Source organism: Poecilia reticulata, chromosome 20, assembly GCF_904066995.2.
Source record: "Poecilia reticulata chromosome 20, P_reticulata-male-v2, whole genome shotgun sequence".
Lineage (NCBI taxonomy): Eukaryota > Metazoa > Chordata > Actinopteri > Cyprinodontiformes > Poeciliidae > Poecilia > Poecilia reticulata.
In genome coordinates, this window is record NC_088849.1 from 22655174 (window position 1) to 22673260 (window position 18087).

The 18087-nt window shown below is 40.9% G+C and overlaps 1 protein-coding gene and 1 long non-coding RNA gene across 2 annotated transcripts; one reads left to right on the forward strand and one right to left on the reverse strand.

Moving 5' to 3' along the window:
• Positions 1–542: 542 nt before the first annotated feature.
• Positions 543–17779, reverse strand: rnf31 (ring finger protein 31). The gene is made up of 24 exons (XM_008396424.3): positions 17590–17779; positions 15654–15859; positions 14311–14457; positions 13344–13499; positions 13192–13248; positions 12992–13115; positions 12244–12405; positions 12009–12162; positions 11792–11937; positions 10518–10639; positions 9984–10262; positions 9346–9678; positions 8644–8829; positions 8341–8547; positions 7537–7710; positions 6791–6889; positions 3912–4001; positions 3690–3804; positions 2879–2991; positions 2669–2782; positions 2173–2221; positions 1998–2094; positions 1363–1528; positions 543–1278 (listed from the first exon to the last, which is right to left on the reverse strand). Exons 2-24 carry the CDS (start codon positions 15855–15857, stop codon positions 1231–1233), a joined length of 3342 nt encoding a protein of 1113 aa, XP_008394646.2. The 5' UTR covers positions 15858–15859; positions 17590–17779; the 3' UTR covers positions 543–1230.
• Positions 3786–5637, forward strand: LOC103456713 (uncharacterized). Its single transcript, XR_532302.3, has 3 exons — positions 3786–3900; positions 4237–4388; positions 4848–5637. It is a non-coding gene; the product is annotated as an uncharacterized LOC103456713 (long non-coding RNA).
• Positions 17780–18087: the final 308 nt, after the last annotated feature.

Here is an 18087-nt window from a genome sequence, read left to right on the forward strand (position 1 = left end):
GGGCGTTGGCAGCACACAGGACTCAGATCTCTCTGCTTTTCTTCACATGTCCCAATCGGAGGGATTAGACTTAATCCAGGATTCAGTTTCCGTGGATAGAAACGGCAAAGTGAGTTGTTTAGTTAAGGTAACCTTTGCTAACACACAAAGACAATGACTTCAAGCATAAAAGCTAATATTTTAAAATGATTTCGGAGACTAATCCGAAATTGTTTTGTCAAATACAACTCATGGGTGCTGTAATATTTGTGTTGTGGGTCGTTTTGGTCTCTTCCTTTAATGGAGAACGCCCAGCTGTTTGCAATATGCACAGCTTTTCTCCAGAACTGCTGCATCATCTGGCAGAAATGCAGGGGGTGGAGAGTCTGTTTACTAATGACTGTAATGCGTCTGGCTGCACAGCGTTACGCCTCAGTTACTGTACGGCTTTATTCAGTTAAATTCGTCTTTACCAAGGCCTGCAAAAAATGACACGTTTCATTTTTCCTCACACTTCCAATAACAAAGAAAGAAGCGGTAAATAAAAATGAGAATTTCCTCAATTTTTCCCTTTTGAACCATTTATTGATCTGGTTTTAGATGTGATGTCATCATGTGAACACCAAACAAGAAGAAAAATTTAACATCCGCACCAAAATCTAATCAAAATAACATAATGTTTTCATTTGTTTCCCCTCATCCAGCTTCGTTCAAGTTTAAGAAATAAAACTGTCAGATTCCTGCACAACAACATACACAGTGAATAACTTCAGATTAAACTTTTTAAGTAAATCCAATTAAAATGCACAAAGCAAGAGAAAATGTGCAGGAAATTTTAAGATAGATTGTGCTTCACCAAAAAAAACAACAAGAAATATATGGTTATAAATATATGATTTCTATGGAAGAATCAACCAGATGTCAACACTGCAAAAATCCAAAATCCCACCAAATATTTTTATTCTAGTTTCTAGAGCAAATATCTTGGAATAAAACAAAACTGATTAATCAGCAAAATGCAGGAGCTTGTTTTAAGTGAATAATTCCTTAATACTGTGAAAAGTTCTGGTTCTATATAAGTTATAGGAAAATATTTTGTTACAGGTGAATTTATCTGCCAGTATATCTAGAACTCTTTCATCCATATCAACGTCTGACTGAAAACAGGCTCCCACATGTTGACGTTCTCTGCCCTAGAAACCAGGTAAAGATACTTGGTAAGAGTTTTTTGCAGGCAGGGATTTCTTCAGTTTATTTGCTTCGAGGAACTTTTTCTCCAAGAGGAACCTCCATCAGTTTCTGCAAAGCGGAAACAGAACAGTTGGATTAGCAGCGTCTCCGGGTTTATTAGAGCAGGTGAGTTTAATCCTGTCTGGGCCGAACCTTCAGCAGGCGGACGCTGAACGCGTTGTCGTCCTCCCCGTCTCCTTTCTTGAGGTCGCCCAGGTATCTCTGGCAGGCCACTACCAGCTCCTGGGGCTCGTAGAGAACCGCCGGGTCCAGAGAGTGGTCGTTTATCAGGCTCACCAGGTACTCCCTGTAGTGTTTCCTGCAGGAAAAACAACCTGAGACTCAGAGGGGTTCAGTCAGAGCTGCTGCAGGGCTTCAGTGACACCTGGGGGGGAGGGAGGAAGGGAGGGATGGATGGATGGATGGATGGATGGATGGATGGATGGATGGATGGATGGATGGATGGATGGATGGATGGATGGATGGATGGATGGATGGATGGATGGATGGATGGATGGATGGATGGATGGATGGATGGATGGATGGATGGATGGATGGATGGATGGATGGATGGATGGATGGATCAACCCCGTCGGACAGTCAGTTGTTCTTTTGACCCAAATATGTTCAGATTTCTCCGTTTTCTTTTTCCTAAACACTTTTATTAAATAACTAAAAACCAAAATCAGTGTCAGGAGGAAGAGCAGCTTCACTTCGCTGCAGAACCTCTGGGTTCGACCCGACAAGCAGGAACCGTCCAGAGGTTCAGTCCGGTTCTGCTGACTCACATGCAGAGCCCGGCCTGGCCCGGCTGGGTCTGGAGGCCGCACGGCGAGTCGGCCGGCTGGCCGCCTTCGTCCTTCTGCTCCATCACGCCGCAGGCGTCTGCGGCACAGAGACCGGAGCGTTAAGAAACTCCAGGAGGTCCAAATCATTTCCACAGCAGAACCGGACGACACTCACCGGTTGGGGTTTCATTGGAAGGATCCGTGTTGAAGGCCACGCCGCTCCTCTGGTGGGAAACAAGACAGGAAATTAAATCACTTTTTAATTAAACTGAACTGATTTTAAATCAACTCCTGATGTGAATAACTTCAATGTTTCAGCTAAAAAAACAACAAGAGGCAGAGAAATAAAATAAGAAAAAGGAAGAAAAATTTTTTTTTTTCAATTTTAATTATTTAGTGAGAAAATAAGAAAAAGGAAAACTAAAATGGAAATGAAAAGAAAACAACAATGAAACAGGAAAACAAAAAGGATAAAAGATGAAAGGAAAGACGACGATGGTATAAAAAGAGCTACTAAACTGGGAGATGCTAATCCCAGTTTAGCATCTCCATGAACTCAGAGATGAACTCTGCTTCAAATCTTCGATCTCACATGAGCAGCCTAGACGTGTTCCGGAGGAAAAGCTTCTGTTTCCCCATTCCTCCCAGTTCAGAGCTGCAGAACCAGTTACCTGCAGCAGGGCCTGCAGCCGGTCAGCATCCCAGTCCCGAAGGTAGAACAGACAGTCTCTGGGGTGGTGGGCGTGCAGGCCAGTGAATTTACACTGAGGAATCTTACACTCCATCTGCAGGAGGAACAAACACCAACATACTGGGAACACTGGGACCAGACGCCGCGTCGCTAACCCCACCCCGACTGGTGCGTCGTCATGGGAACCCACCTTGTAGTACGGGTTGTTGCAGCCGCTGCAGAACTGGTGGCGGCACTGGGAGCAGGTGAAGTGCATGCAGCCGCCTTTGGTCAGCGCATACTGGAACTTACACTCCGGACAGGCTGCAAGAAAAACACACACTGGTCAGATCAGAAGAAGGAATGCTTTAACTGGGAAAAACACAAAATATCTCCAACTAGTTCTGGTTTAGCTGCTAGTTTAAATATCTTAGTTAACTTTTAAAAAGACAAAACTAACTTGGAGTCCCATAGGAGACACGGGAAATGTTATTCTTAGCTTCTGTGCTAAAGAAGCTGGTTATTCACAGTACTGTATCCAAGCATATTCCCAGAAAGTTGAGTGGAAGGAAAAAGTATTGGAGGAAAATTTACACTTTTTAAATCCTGGCATTTGTGTTTAAAATACTTTTTTATTGATCTTATGCAATATTCTAATTTTCTGAGGTACAAATAATTAGAAAGAAAGAAAGAAAATCTAAAAATATGTGTAATAAATCTCTAAAATATGAGTTTTGTGATATTTAAAATTTTTGAGCTGAACCTGTAGATTGAATTGGTGTTTTTCTTGTGACAGCATCATGGGGAAGACACAAAAAGTCATTGCTAAAGAAGCTAGTTATTCACAGAATGCTGTATCCAAGTATATTCCCAGAAAGTTGAGTGGAAGGAAAAAAATTACATTTCTGTAAATCTATGTTGTATATGAGTTTCATGATATTTGAACTTTGTAGACTAAATGAATGTTTTTCTTCAAGATAATTGCCGCTTTCTTGCTGGCTGGTGCAGCGGGTCGTACTTACTGATGCCGTTGTCCCTCAGGTAGCCGGCCAGGCCTTGCCTCTGGTACTCCGGGTCGTTCTCCCGCTTCCACAGCTGGAACTGCTCACAGGAAACGTCCTGGTGCTGAGGCTCCCACTGGAACAGAGGCACAGCAGCTGAGCGGGGGCGCTTCCTCAGATGTTTATCTGCGCTGAAGGAGGACGAGCGACTCCCACACACATTCCTGCAGAGGTCAGACTCACCGGTTTCTTGCACTGAGCGCAGAAGCTCTTGCGGCAGGATGGGCAGGTGACCTTCAGCTGGTTTCCATCGTTGATAAAGCCGGAGGTGCACTGAGGGGGAAAAAAAGGGAGTGAAATGTTCTGCTTGTCTTCTAATTTTTGTTTGATTTTATTGTAAGTTTGTGTTAAAACTGTGTCCTATTTGCTATTTCATTTAGTTTTAGTAACAGAGAACTTCCTTGAACAGGTTAGGATCGGTCTATGGCCTATACAAAACATGCTCAACACAATTTCTGCACAAAATGATACGTTTTTGGTCTGTTCAGTTCTGCCTATTTTATTTTAGGGCGTCTTGTCACTTTAAATCCAAGTAAGCTGCTGGTGGCCACGTTTACACTCGCAAAATGGATGAGCAATTATACAAGCGTACATCTTTGAAAAGCAGAAGTAGAACCTCATGTGCAACCAACAAGAAATGCAGCAAATGGCTCCTGGATGGTAAGTCAACAACAAAACTCTTGTCTTTTCCAGCAGCCAATGTACAGCGCAATGCACACAGTAGTAAAATCAGCTGACCAAACATGCTGAAGCTCCACCTGGGTTGCTAGGTAACGGGCGGAATTCTGCTGGGGTTGCTAGGTAATGGGCGGAATTCTGCTGGGGTTGCTAGGTAACGGGCGGAATTCTGCTGGGGTTGCTAGGTAAGGGGCGGAATTCTGCTGGGGTTGCTAGGTAACGGCAGTGCCTGCTGTTTGCTGGGGTTGCTAGGTAACGGCAGTGCCTGCTCTTTTGTGATGTGACATTCCAGGGGTTTTTGAATCGGCTCATTGTCCAGACACTAAAAAAACATTAACTTACTGTCAAAATAACGGCTGGGTGTTAATTTTAACTATTAACATAATTATATTCCTCAACAGTGTCTTTTTATTTATTTATTTATTTTTTATTTTTTTAAAGCGCAGACTGTACCAAAGGAAACAGATTATGGCACAAAGGAATTCTGCGTAAATACAATCAAGTACTACTCTAGCACTAATGGGAGAAATGTCTCTTGGTCTTTTACTAAAGACTATAGTGAAATCCTCCAAACACTCAAATCTGACGCCTCTCCATTTTTGTTTACATTTCGTGAAACAGGAAGTTGCGCTCAGTGTCTTCTTCAGGGGTTTTTGTGTTGTTTCCTCTAGTGCAGCGCCCCCTCAGGTGAGGAGGGGAACAGGTTGCTCAAAGCGTTTTTTTGGTTTCACTCAGAGCAGAGAGAAAGAACCACAGCAGCCAGAAATGTAGCAAATGTTGCACTTTTAGTCCCAAATCAAACAGAATCTGCTGTACTATCATTGTGCTCTTTGATTTATTACTAGTTACCTCACTTCAAAAACAAAAAACAAAATCTTACCAAGTAATTTTGGTCTAGTTTTTAGTGCAAATATCTTAGACTTGAAATAAGACTAACAGCACAATATAGAGGCATAATTTCTTAATATTGATGAAAAAGTTCTAATTTCATTGGTAGATAAATTATTACATGGGAAAATGTCTCATTATAAGTTAATCTGCCAATGGAACTACTAATAAGATCTTTTGTTTTTTCCCTTTCTCTTTATAGAAGGTCATATCTGCTCCTTTTTGTGTATGTAAATATTACCTGGAACTACTTGACCTCTGACCTGAACACTTTGGTGATTCAGCCCCACACCTGGTATGGACTTTGTTCCCATACTGTTTTGAAATGTTTGCTCCCAGAGTTACATCAGGTCAGGGTAATTTAATTATGCTTATGAAAGGCTGTGAAGAAGAAAGTTTTGTTCATTTTAATTACTTCTGATAATGGTTTTGATCTCAGTAAGGTTAAAGGTCATTACAGAATATTAAAATCATCAGTTATGAGCCTTTTGGATTTGGATTCATCATGGATTTAAACTATTTGCAGGCGGTTCTGTATAACGTTTAACCTGATCCTCCCCCCGATTGATAAAGATATTTGAAGTAAAACAAATTAGCTGATTAAACTGGTAGTCTGACTTTTTATAAAATGGTTAATTTTGTGCACAGTAGGAAGTTATTCAATGCATTTCAATCAGCAATCTTATTAAATATTGACAAAATATGCAATTGGACATGAACTTGTTTCATAACAAAAGGATCCAAGTAGATTTTTATAAAATATTTGTGCTTTTTCACCTCCTCAGGGCATTATGGACCTGCTGTGGCCACACAGTACCACAGCGCCCCCTGCTTTTTAGCACCAGAACTGTGTGACAGTTAAACTAAATTAAGATAAACTATAGTCTCACTCAGTTGTTCAGTAAACGGGAAGAAATGTGCAGCTGTTTAAATCAAAAGATTTAGTTTTTAATAAAAACAAAACAGCAAAACTAAGTAATTTTAGTCAAGTTTCTAGAGAAAATATCCTAGTTCACCTGAAATGAGACAAAACTAAGAAATAGGTGCTTGTTTTAAGTCAGCAATTCCTTAATATTGACAAAAAGTATTGACAGAGGATTATTGAGAGACTTTTTATTGAGAGACATTTTATTGAGAGACATTTTTCCCGTGCTACATGTGGAAAAATCTACCAATGGAACAAAAGTTTTTGTCAACATTAATGAATTATTTACTTAACTTTATTTTGCTGAAAAGTTACTTATGAGTTTGTTTTTTCTTATTTCAAGATATTTGCACTATAAAACTAGACCAAAAATATGTGGTAAGATTTTGTATTTTTGCCGGAACAATGATTTTTTTGTATTTTGGAAAATAATTTAAAAGAACTTTGAACATTTGCAGCTGAGTTTGTCATGAAGGCGTGAGCATCAGTAATCTGCAGGTGGAGGCGCAGATCTCAGACTGATGAACACAGAGAGGAAAGATTTGAGCTCTGGATGTTTCTAGAGACTCACATGACAGCACCAGAGGAACTTTGGGTCCTTCATGAGCGCGTGCTCCGTCAGCTTCTTGTGGAACAGCTCGTACACTTCAGGCTCCAGGCAGTCGCGCAGCTGCAGAACAAAGCCAGAACAATTCAGTTCTTGTTTCGGTTAAATGAGACTCAGTTACACTGAGGTTCATTAACCTTTGACCTGTTGACCTGGAGATCTCCAGGTTTTCCTTCCAGAACATTTTCAGAAACATTGTGTTTTCCTTAGACAGAATTATGTCGGCATACAGGTGCAGAAAACAGCAAGATGTGATACAAACACATGAATGAGGCAAACTCCAAAACACACCAACACAAAAACTGGATTAAAGTTTTTAATTAAAGGGTCTGTAATTAATTAATCATAAACTATATATCAATAGCATTTCGTCTGCCGTTCAGCAGCATTTTGTCCCTGATTGAAGCATTTTTCTTTTGCAATGTTTTTCTGTTGCATTTGTTTTTTCTTTGCACCTGTTGGCCATAATTAAGCTGAAGTAATGATCATATTGCCTGGAAATCTGTGTAAATTAACAGTTACCACTTATTTTGACTCTTTATCAGGTAAAAACTGCTTTAAAAGGTGAGACTAAACCACAGGTTTTTAGTGTGATTGTGTCTCTTTCTGCTTCCTTTCTGCAGATTTTTTTTTAGTAATTTGATTGAAAAAGTGAAACCATTACTACACAGATTGATCATGAACGTTTTTTTCTCTCGTTTCCAGTTGACCTGGATGTCCAGGGTGGAGAAGTAGCTGTCCAGCTGCTCTGGGTCGTTGATGTCCGGCTCGCTGCAGGCGGGACACACCATGTCCCGGATGTGTTTGTCTCTGACGGCGATGGTGAAGTGCTGCCGGAAACACTCGTGGCAGACGGAGCACTGGCAGGACGTCAGAGACTGCATCTGCAGCAGTGACAGGGAAAAACAAAAAAATAAACAAGGTTTAAATGCTGCTTACTCTGCAGGAACCACCAGGGGCAGTACACCAATCGCAGGGTGAAATTCAAGCACCTTTCCAGGTAAGTTCTCAAACTTTAAAATTTTAAAAAATACAAAAAATCTAAAAAAAAGACATGATTGTATAATTTATTACTGTTATTAATAAAGTCTTGTGACTTAATTCTACACTCGACAGCAGAGACAAATTAAACTGAAATATAACATTTTGCTTTGAAATGTCTCTCACACAGACGCCCAGTTAGAGGTTGGTAAAATACCCAATAATTTCACCCAAGAGTAAAACTACTTCAACATATTTTCCCTCAAGTAAAGATCAATATTAGTTCTCCAAGAAAGTAAAACAAGTATTTGGTAAATAGTCTACTCAAGAAATCTAGGACTTTTAGGGACCAAACTGAAAATATTTATTTTAAATAACAAAATCAGGCAAAAGAAAAACATTAATGTTGTTCTAAAAATTAGTTTTGAGCCCCAGTAGGGTGGCGTTACATCTGAGCGCATAGTGAGACTGATCTGAGCGCATATATCTATGTGAAGCAGCAGTAACTGCTGGTCCGACTCCCTGCGACTGACCTTGCTGCGGGGGAAGATGCTCAGACAGACGGGACACTCCGTGTTCAGCAGACGCCGGATGAACTCCCGGTCGTGAGACTCCTTCACCGCCTGCACCACGTCCTCCAGGGAGTAGTTCACGTCCGGCTCCTGGAGCAGCGACAGCGCGAGCTCGCAGCGCCCCCAGCTGGGCAGGTCGTACAGCGCCAGCAGACGCCGGCACATCCTCTGAAAAGCAGCAGCAGACATCCGGCGGGTCGTGAGGCAGGAACAAAAACTTTCCAGAGCAACAAATGTCTCAGGAGACGGACAGAGTCGCCTGACCTGCTTGTCCGGGTGTTTGGGATTGATCGGCGGCTCGGGCTGGTCCAGCCAGATGCGCTGGTGGAATGGGTCCATTAGGGGGCGCTGCAGCAGAGACAGAGCGCCCTTGATGTCCCCTCCGCTCTGCCGTAGAGCCTCTTCGCACTGCGACATGTCCTGGAAGCCCAGGGAGTGAAGCTCCCGCATCTGGTCACGAAACAAGAAGAGATCTCAATCACAGCTAATCGATTAATCGTTTATTCTGACGATTAATCAGATAGAAAATGACACATTTTAGAGATATTTCACTTAATCTCATGGTTTTTTGTTTTAAATAAATTATTAGGATTACATTAAAAGATGCAAATAAACATTTTATTGTCTCAAAGCAAAAATATCAAATTCCTTCAGTGAATTTTAACTGGATGAATCTACAACAGTTGTATATATTTACAGAAAATGTGTTGTTGTTTTTTAATCTTAATTACAAAATGTGTATAACTAAAGTTTTGGATTAATTATGGCTCTGAGCATGTTTTTTTTCCAGCAAATTGCCTCTAGTTAGCGATTAATCAATGACTAAATTAGTTGACGATTATTTCCCTTATCGATTAATCGAGTTCAATCCAATTAATCGTTTCCTGGAATCAACTTTTCCTAAAATGAGCTAAACAAGAGCTGCCCAGTGGTTTGTCTCCATAGCAACTGTTGTCAGGCTCCTACCTTGACCTGTCTGTCCCTCAGCAGCTGTCTCACAGCCTTGTCCTTGTTTCCGCCGGCTGCCAGCCAGGCCAGCTTGGCCTCGGCTCTGGACAGCTTCACGCCGCCGGGCGTGGCGTTCTGCTCCGGCGGCGGCCCGTCCCTCTCCACCGGGAGCGCCGTGCCACCGTTCTCCGGCCTGCAGGTTAGCTGGATGGAGGCGGCCATGGCGCAGATCTCGTCCAGCAGGTGCGGCAGCTCAGATGTCAGCCAATCACAGGGGTTGATGCTGCTGCTGCCACACATGCTCAGAGCAGCGAAGACCTCCTCGGGGCTGACGCCGCGCTTCTCCGCTTCCTGAAGACCAAACAGGATCAGAGTTCAGGAAGGACGAAAAGAGGGAGGGAGGGAGGCAAAAGAAAGAAAGGAAGGAAGGAAGGAAGGACGAAAAGAGGGAGGGAGGCAAAAGAAAGACAGGATCAGAGTTCAGGAAGGACGAAAAGAGGGAGGGAGGGAGGGAGGGAGGGAGGGAGGGAGGAAGGAAGGAAGGAAGGAAGGAAGGAAGGAAGGAAGGAAGGAAGGAAGGAAGGAAGGAAGGAAGGAAGGAAGGAAGGAAGGAAGGAAGGAAGGAAGGAAGGAAGGAAAAAAAGCGTGTTTCCTACTCTGATCTGGTGGATGAGTGCCAGTCCGTCCTCCCTCATCGTTTTCTGCCTCTTCAGGTCCAGGTTGGCTCGGGGCCTCGGCTGCGGCTTCGCGCCCAGGTCAGGCTGTTCCTTGGTGAAGGAGGGCGGCTGCTGCAGCGGCTGCTGCAGCGGCTGCTGCAGCGGTTGCTGCAGCGGCTGTGGCGCCGAAACGCCAGACGCGTCTTTGCACGGCAGACTGCACATCTCGCACACCGCCGAGGGCTTGGAGTTCACGAAGGTGCAGAACTGGCAGGTCCACTGAAAAAACACAAATATTTAAAATATAAGAGGAACTAAACCACCAGAGCGCGCCAGGGGGCGCTCCAACAGGAAGTTAGACGGGAGATGAGAAAAAAAAAGCAAAAATAAAAATTGAATCCTATAATTTTGTAAACTTTGATGCTATAAACATTTAATTTCCCACAGAGTGGAAAATGACATTTAAACAGCATCAGGTCTAATAATTATCCATAAAACGTTTAAACTTGGAAATCTGACATTGTCAGCAGAGACCTTTGATCCAGACTCTGCAGCTGGAGGGACAGGCGGGCGAGTGGCCAGGCGGGGGCGCTCACACACTTCACAGAGGATGCTGCTGCCTTGGTTCACCACCGTGCAGCTCTTGCACTGCCACTCTGAGGGAAAACAAATACAAACTCCACAATGAGAACAGATTTTCTCTCAAATATACACAGTTCTATAATAAACACCAATGCAATTCAACTGGAAACTAGTTGAATCTGTTTAGTGGGACAGTAAAAAGTCAGAAAAATAAAGAGTCAGGCTGATTAACTCCTAGCACACAAATCTTTACATTAACTTTTTTAATATAATTTTCTCCCAACATTTTGTGTTTTTGTTAAATCAAATTGGATAAACGTCTCAATATTTATGTAAGAAGTGTGTCTACACCAGAGGTGTTCAAAATATGGTCTGAGGGCCATTTGTGGCCCTCTGGATGATTTTGTGCGGCCCACGGTTCTAGAATGAACCGAGTTTTAGCTGTAAACACAGGTGAACAGTTTTTTCCCCATTTCTTTTAGATCGACAAACTTTACAGACAAAATCTTAAAATTACAAGAAAAAAATGATTTAAAAAAAGTTTCTTCTTCATTGTCCAGATTTTTGAACTTGTAATTTTGTAGAACCACAAACATCCAGGAAAACTTTACTCTGACTTTGGCTCAGAGAAAAATATAAATGAAACATATGTTTTACATTTAAAATTTTTAAATGTTTTACATTTAAATAATTTTAAATCTTACATGTCCTTGTTTATTATTTGAGAAGATTAAATAAATTTAATAAAGTTCAAAAATAGAGCCCTGCATTGCAAAAACACAAAATCTAGTTTCTAGTGTAAATATCTTTGTATAACTTGAAATAAGACAAAACTAACTCAGAAATGGGTTTTCAGACAGATAAATAAGTTTGTTTAAGTAAAAAAGTCTTGAATACCAGTTAAAAAAAAAGTAGATTATTTCCGTTATAACATGGGAAAACATGTTTCATTATAAGTGAAATAATCTGCCAGTGGAACTAGAACTTTTTCAACAATATTAAGGAATTATTGACTTAAAACAAGTTCCTATTTCTTGCTGAAAAGTTACTTGTAAGTTAGTTTTGTCTTGTTTCTTGTGTGCCAAGATGTTTGCTTGTTGGTAAGATTTTGTGTTTTTGTAGTGTACAGGTGCTTTTAAAAATGTTTGGACACCACAGAAAGCCTCCGTCCAGTTCGTGACACCTATTGTTTTGGTGTGTTGGAGTTTCGTGTATCCGAGTCCCACCGGTGTTCTGTGACGTCGGACCGGAACCGTCCTGGCCAGCGATGGCAGGAGTGGCGAGTCGAGGGCGGTCGCAGGTCGTGCAGAGGACGGCTCGCATCTCGTTCACGGTGGTGCAGTGAGCGCACTCCCAGGTAGACAGAGACGGGCTGGGGGAACGAGAGCAACACTTAGGACCGGGGTTTTCTTACAGCGATGCGTCGAGGCGCGTTCTGCTCACCTTGAGGCGGCGGCGGCGGCAGCCAGGTTGGTCCTGCTGTGTCCCCGGCGGTCCGGATGGGAGTGGAAGAGCCGGTCGCAATTCAAACACAGCCTCTGGATGCAGGTGGAGCACTGGATGCTTACAGAAGAAATGCCGCAGATGCTGCACTTCTCTGCAAAACAAGACAAAATTCAGAAAAATGGAATAGAATAGAAGCATCTCTGGGTCAGTTCTGTGGAGGAACGTGACCCACCCGTTTGGGTTTTCTGTATTTTGTCTCGCTTGTGATTGGCTCTGGAGGGGTGGCGGTGATACAGGTCGTCACATGCGTCGCAGAAAGGCTTGTCTTCGCAGGACGGACAGACGAGTGTGGACGGTCTGCCGCAGAGATTACACTGAGCGACTGCAGGGGGCGCTGAAGACAGCAGAGACAGAGGAAGACTAGAGCAGAACAAAAACCTGGACAATGAATGAAAAACTTTTTATTGTACCAAACTTTTTTTGTAATGAGATTAAGGTTATTTTACTCTCCTAAATGTAATTTGACCAAGATACCAAAATTACAATAACAGTTTCTTTTATCTCACTTTCTTGAGTTTATTTTGCTATAATAATGATAATTGTCACTATTTTATTTTATCCTAAGCTCGTATCATTTGAAAATAATGTTAACAATTAAGTACATTTTAAGCTGCTGAGCTTGTATTTGTGTTAGCAGCTGTCAGTGACATCATCTAAAGACGAAGATCTCCTGGTTTAGTTGCGATAACTGCAGGCAGATAAAAACACATAATGACAGTTTTATCAGATGGTGATGGAAACTGGGGATTCCAGGGAATTAAAACCTGTAAACAAATGTTTTCATTTTTGACTTTGCAGACAATAAAAGCTAATTTCAGGCTTTTGAAGCTGTAAAACTTCAACTGAGATGTGAATATATTCCAATATACGTGTTGATATTCTCCTCCTTTCATTTTATTCAGTGTGCAACACCGACTCACCTGCTGGTGGTTTTGGAGGTTGAGTCTGCCGGGGTAAAGGAGTAGGTTTAACTAAAGGGGGCGGAGCCTGAGGTTTATCTCCTTGTCCGTCGTCTCCAGACAGATTTGAGTCGTCAGTCTGCTCCTTTTGCAGAGAAAATGCAGAACATTTAGGATGTTTCCTGACATCCAGCTGACTGGGTTGTGTTTGTGCTCCTGACCTGCAGGGTGAGACCCGGGATGATGTCCTTGAAGCATTCTGGGTGAGGATGGATGCCCTGGAGGTTCAAACCACAAAACAAAAAGTTATTTTGTTTCTCATCCAGAACAAAAAGAGAAACAAAGAGCGGGTTTTCCCAGGAGCCGAACTGACTTTCAGAAGCATGTCCACTTCGGTGCGCAGAGTCATCACCTCCAGCGTCACCGCGGCAACGACGTCACAGTCCGGCTCGGTGACTTCGTCCGGGAAGCTGAGGCCGTCGATCTGCTGGTTGGTGTATCCGTACAGAAACAGGACTCTCCGGCCGCCCTGTTGAGCAAAACGAAATACGACGGAGAGAAAGTTAAAACTGCAACTTGAGGAGTTCTGGGTAGAACGTATTTACAGAGTAATAAGGGTTTTTTTTACATCTTAAATGCAAAATGTTTTTATTTTTGTACAGTTTTTGCTTAATTACTGCTCTGAATATGTTCTTCCTTCAGCAAATTGCATTTTTTGACTCCAGTTAATTATTAATGGATTACTAAAGTAGTTTATAATTATTTCAATCATCGATTTATTACAATTAATCATTTCAACCCTACTCAGGTCTTTATTATTTTTCATAGATTATTTACTTGTTGTAAATAGTCTGGTGTTTTCTGATGCACATGTAAATGTTTATAATTATTCTACTCAGTTACACATTTTTGGATTAGAGGACACCGTTTTTAATAATTGTACAGTATTTTATGTTGTAATTTTGCCCTTACTGTACAGTTTGTTGCTCTTAATACAGTTTTCATATGTGTTATATTTTTATCTCAGACATCAAAATATATTTTTCTTCTACTTTATGGAGTTGCAGCACTGCCAGAACACGTAATGAGCAAATGTGTGACATATAAACACGTTTTTCTTTGTTCACTAGTATATGTGCGCTCACACGAGTCTCACTGCAAACCTCTACAAGTGAAACCATAATTCAGCCTTTATAGAGTTCAGAGAATCAACTATTAGCTCAACCTGAACTCGCTATCACTGTTAATATAAAAAAAGCTATTTAGAATAAATAAACAAACGCCTGGCGGCGCAGCATGATTGTGTGAGTCTGGAGGAAACGTCTGTGGATTTTACTCACCTTGATGGCGTCCACAGTGGTCCTGAAGACGGGGTTGTTGTGTTTGACGCTCCTCCAGTATCTGGGCCTGGTGGGACTCGTCAGGTTGCAGCCGTATTTCTCCAGGATGCTCAAAGCTTTGACGAGTCGACTCAACGACTCCGACACCTGGCCAGGAGAAATGAACCAAAGGAAAAAACATTAACATGACAATCTGTTTTCATTCATTCTGCTGACATTCAACTGCAAACCAGAGGCGGGTAGCAACCAGATACGTTTACTTGGGAAACTTTTTTTTATTACTTTTTTGAGTATTTTTACAATGTTGTACTTTTTACTTTTACTTGAGTAATTTTATTATGAAGTATTTCTGCTCTTACTTGAGTAAAATTACTGAATTTTCTTCCCACTGAATGAAAAACAAACATGTATCTTTCAAATCTTATTCATATTGCCATTCCCTCTCGCTCCCTCAGATCATCCTCCTCTATCCATTTCACTGTCCCCTCTGCCCGTCTCACCACCATGGGGAGCAGAGCTTTCAGTCGCTCTGCTCCTCAACTATGGAACTCATTACCACCATACCTTAGAAACATAAACTCATTATCAAATTTTAAAACCGAACTTTTTAGATCTGCCTTTTCCACATGACACAATTGGTTTCCCTGATTTTACATAGATTTTATATAGATACATTGTTTTGTTTTATTTATTTCTATCTATTTTTAATTGTTATATTTTATTTGTTTCTGTCACTATTTTTTACTATTGTACGGTGTCCTTGAGTGCCAGAAAGGCGCCTTTGAAATAAAAAATGTATTATTAAAAATCCACCAAATTCAGACGCACACCTGCAGTTTCTGTTAAAGTTTCATAAGTTTTTTATTGAAAGAAACTGATTTGAAAAAATTTTCTTTGTTATTTTTGTAACTTATATGAATTATTGTAATTTTGTCAAATTTTGACAAGATGACATTTTAAGAAAATGTCAACATTTTGTCAACTTTAAAATACCAAAAATTACACTTAGCTTTATATTTTGTTCTATCTGAATGTGTAAATAATTGATCATTTGATAAGTTACTAAACTTTTTACCAAACACTATTTTACTCTTACTTAAGGTTTTACTTCAGTAAACTATGCTGATGTAGTGCTATTCTTACTTGAGTATTATTTCAGGGCACTCTTCCCACCTGTGCTGTAAGTTGATAAGAACTACTAAAATAGAACAAATTTTTCCTAATATTGCGGCTCAAAAGCTAAAACTTAACGAGACAGATGTAAACTGTGATCCCACTGCTGCATAAGGAACAACAGAAATCATCAGCTGCGTTACAGGACGCAGTAGGAACAGAAGAAAAACCTCGAGGTTGTTGCGACCGGCCGTGTTCTCCTTCAGCATCTCCTCCGCTGTCAGATGGCGGTACTTTTCTGAAACAGGCAGAGAGATGCTGGCCAGGGTCAGAACTTCGGCCTTCACATCCTGGGCTAAACCCGACGACGACAGCAGGGACTGGGCTCTCTGCCGGACCTCCTCCATCTGGATCGACTCGGCGCTGCCGCTCATCGCTGCCGGGGAAAAAAGATAAATAAACTGCACAGATTCGCTTTTTTTGCTGAACATAATAGCACAATTTGACATTTCGAAAATAAATTTTATTAATGTAAAAATGCCAGTTTAATAAAAAAAACATGCTTTTTATTAAGTGTTTTGCTCGTAGGATGATTTGGCTGTATTGAAATTAGTTTATTTCACAAAACTCAAAAGGAAACACTTTTCACACATCTGACGAGTCACATGATCATCAACCGGATGTTAACCACTGGCAAAAACCACAAAGAAGAGACAGGAAGTAGTTGGAGAATCTTGGCGCAGCATGTTTTTTACTGACTTATAGCGTAAACAAACTTATTTAAGTGTGATTTTAATTTTTTCTTATTTAATGGAAACACTGCAATTGCAATTTTTAATTTTTTTATTTTTCATGTAACAAAGTTGGGGGCTGCACAGTGGAGCAGTTGGTAGAGCTGTTGCCTTGCAGCACGAAGGTTCTGGGTTCGATTCCCGGCCCCGGTCTTTCTGCATGGAGTTTGCATGTTCTCCCTGTGCATGGTGGGTTTTCTCCGGGTACTCCGGTTTCCTCCCACAGTCCAAAAACATGACTGTCAGGTTAATTGGCCTCTCTAAATTGTCCCTAGGTGTGAGTGTGTGTGTGCATGGTTGTGTGTCCTGTGTGTCTCTGTGTTGCCCTGTGACAGACTGGCGACCTGTCCAGGGTGACCCCACCTCTCGCCCGGGACGTTAGCTGGAGATGGGCACCAGCAACCCTCCCGACCCCACTGAGGGACAAGGGTGTAAGAAAATGGATGGATGGATGTAACAACGTTTTCCACACATCTGTAATGGAAACGCAGCTGATGTCACTGGTTTCCTCTGACTCCATGCTTGCAGAAACTATAGCTGCAGTTTTATTTGCTAAAAATTAAAAGTTTGTTTTTTGTCTTCATACGGATTCATACTGACATGAATTATGATCCTTTTCACCAACTTTCCCCTCTGAATTACTCAAGCATTATTACTGAAATTAGTTCAATTACAATTCTATTACAACCTTTAATTTAAATAATGTTTTATTATTTCCCATAGTATGTACTTGTGCATAATTGTTTTAGTGTTTAGCTGTGTCTTTCTTCATCTGAGTACTATATCGAGACATTAACTATAAACTTGTTTTCCTATTCTATAAAATCTCCCTTCACTCAGTACTTTTTGTTTTGTTTTCTAAATAGAACAATTCACAAAATGCTTGCAACTACTAACTTTGCAAACTCTCTTTTGCTTTTATTTCACTTCTTTTTTAGTCAGTATCAGACAGAGATTTAAAGAGGAGCGGAAAAAGTAAATGAGGTCGATAAGAAGAGCTTGGAAATGAATTGTGATATCCTAACTACAGATTTAAAACTATTCATGTCATTATAATAAACATTTTAGCAGGAAAAATTTCACATTTATGGCATGCAGCCTTCGTGTCCGTTTGAATACTTTTGAATTAACTCTACATGACATAATGAGAAACTCCAACCCGGGCTAATATTAGTTACAGAAATAACAGCTGAGAAAAGCAAAAATATCACTTTCAGTGATGCTTATTTAAATTAAATTAAATTAAATTAAACATTCTATAACTGTGTTACAACGCTGTTAGATCGATAAGTTAAGAAAGCAATGTCAGTTCAGCTGAAAGTGAAACCTGAAATCAGAGTCCACAACAAGCTAGCTGTTTTGCTCGTTTACTCACCGCTGTCGCTCTTTATACTGATTTTGACAGGTTTTTTTTCTGCTTCCGCTTAAATGTAGAGTTTTTAATTCTTTACTTTGTCCCAATAATGTCTTGTACACACCCTCATCTTACTCGGACACTTCGGTCCGTGTGTGAGCAACTGTTCATGCGGAAATACACATTTGAGGACTGCAGACTAAAATCTACTTCCGGTTGGGTTTTTGGGGAATTTTCAAAGTAAAAGCGGATCTTGTCTTGTTTCCACCTGCCAAAAGCCAGTTTAAACCGTCTTTAAAGTAAAAATGGGAAAGTATAGTGTTTTTATTAATGACAACTACATTGAAAATGGCATGAATACGTTTCCCTTTAGTTTGCAACGTAATGTTTGTTGATTTTCTTTCATTTAAATCACTTTTAAGCACTGGTTTTAAGCATTTTGAATTGCCTTCGTGTTGGAAATGTGAAATATAAATACTAATAAACGCGTCTCATATGCTTGTAGTTTAGTTTCAGATC

Coding starts and splice junctions, on each gene's coding strand:
- rnf31 (XM_008396424.3), bottom strand. CDS start 15,857: ATGAGCGGCAGCGCCGAGTCGATCCAGATGGAGGAGGTCCGGCAGAGA. Junction 7,711..8,340: donor GCATCTTCCCCCGCAGCAAG/GTCAGTCGCAGG, acceptor TCACTGCTGCAG/ATGCAGTCTCTGACGTCCTG. Junction 2,783..2,878: donor GCAACAACCCGTACTACAAG/GTGGGTTCCCAT, acceptor TTCCTCCTGCAG/ATGGAGTGTAAGATTCCTCA.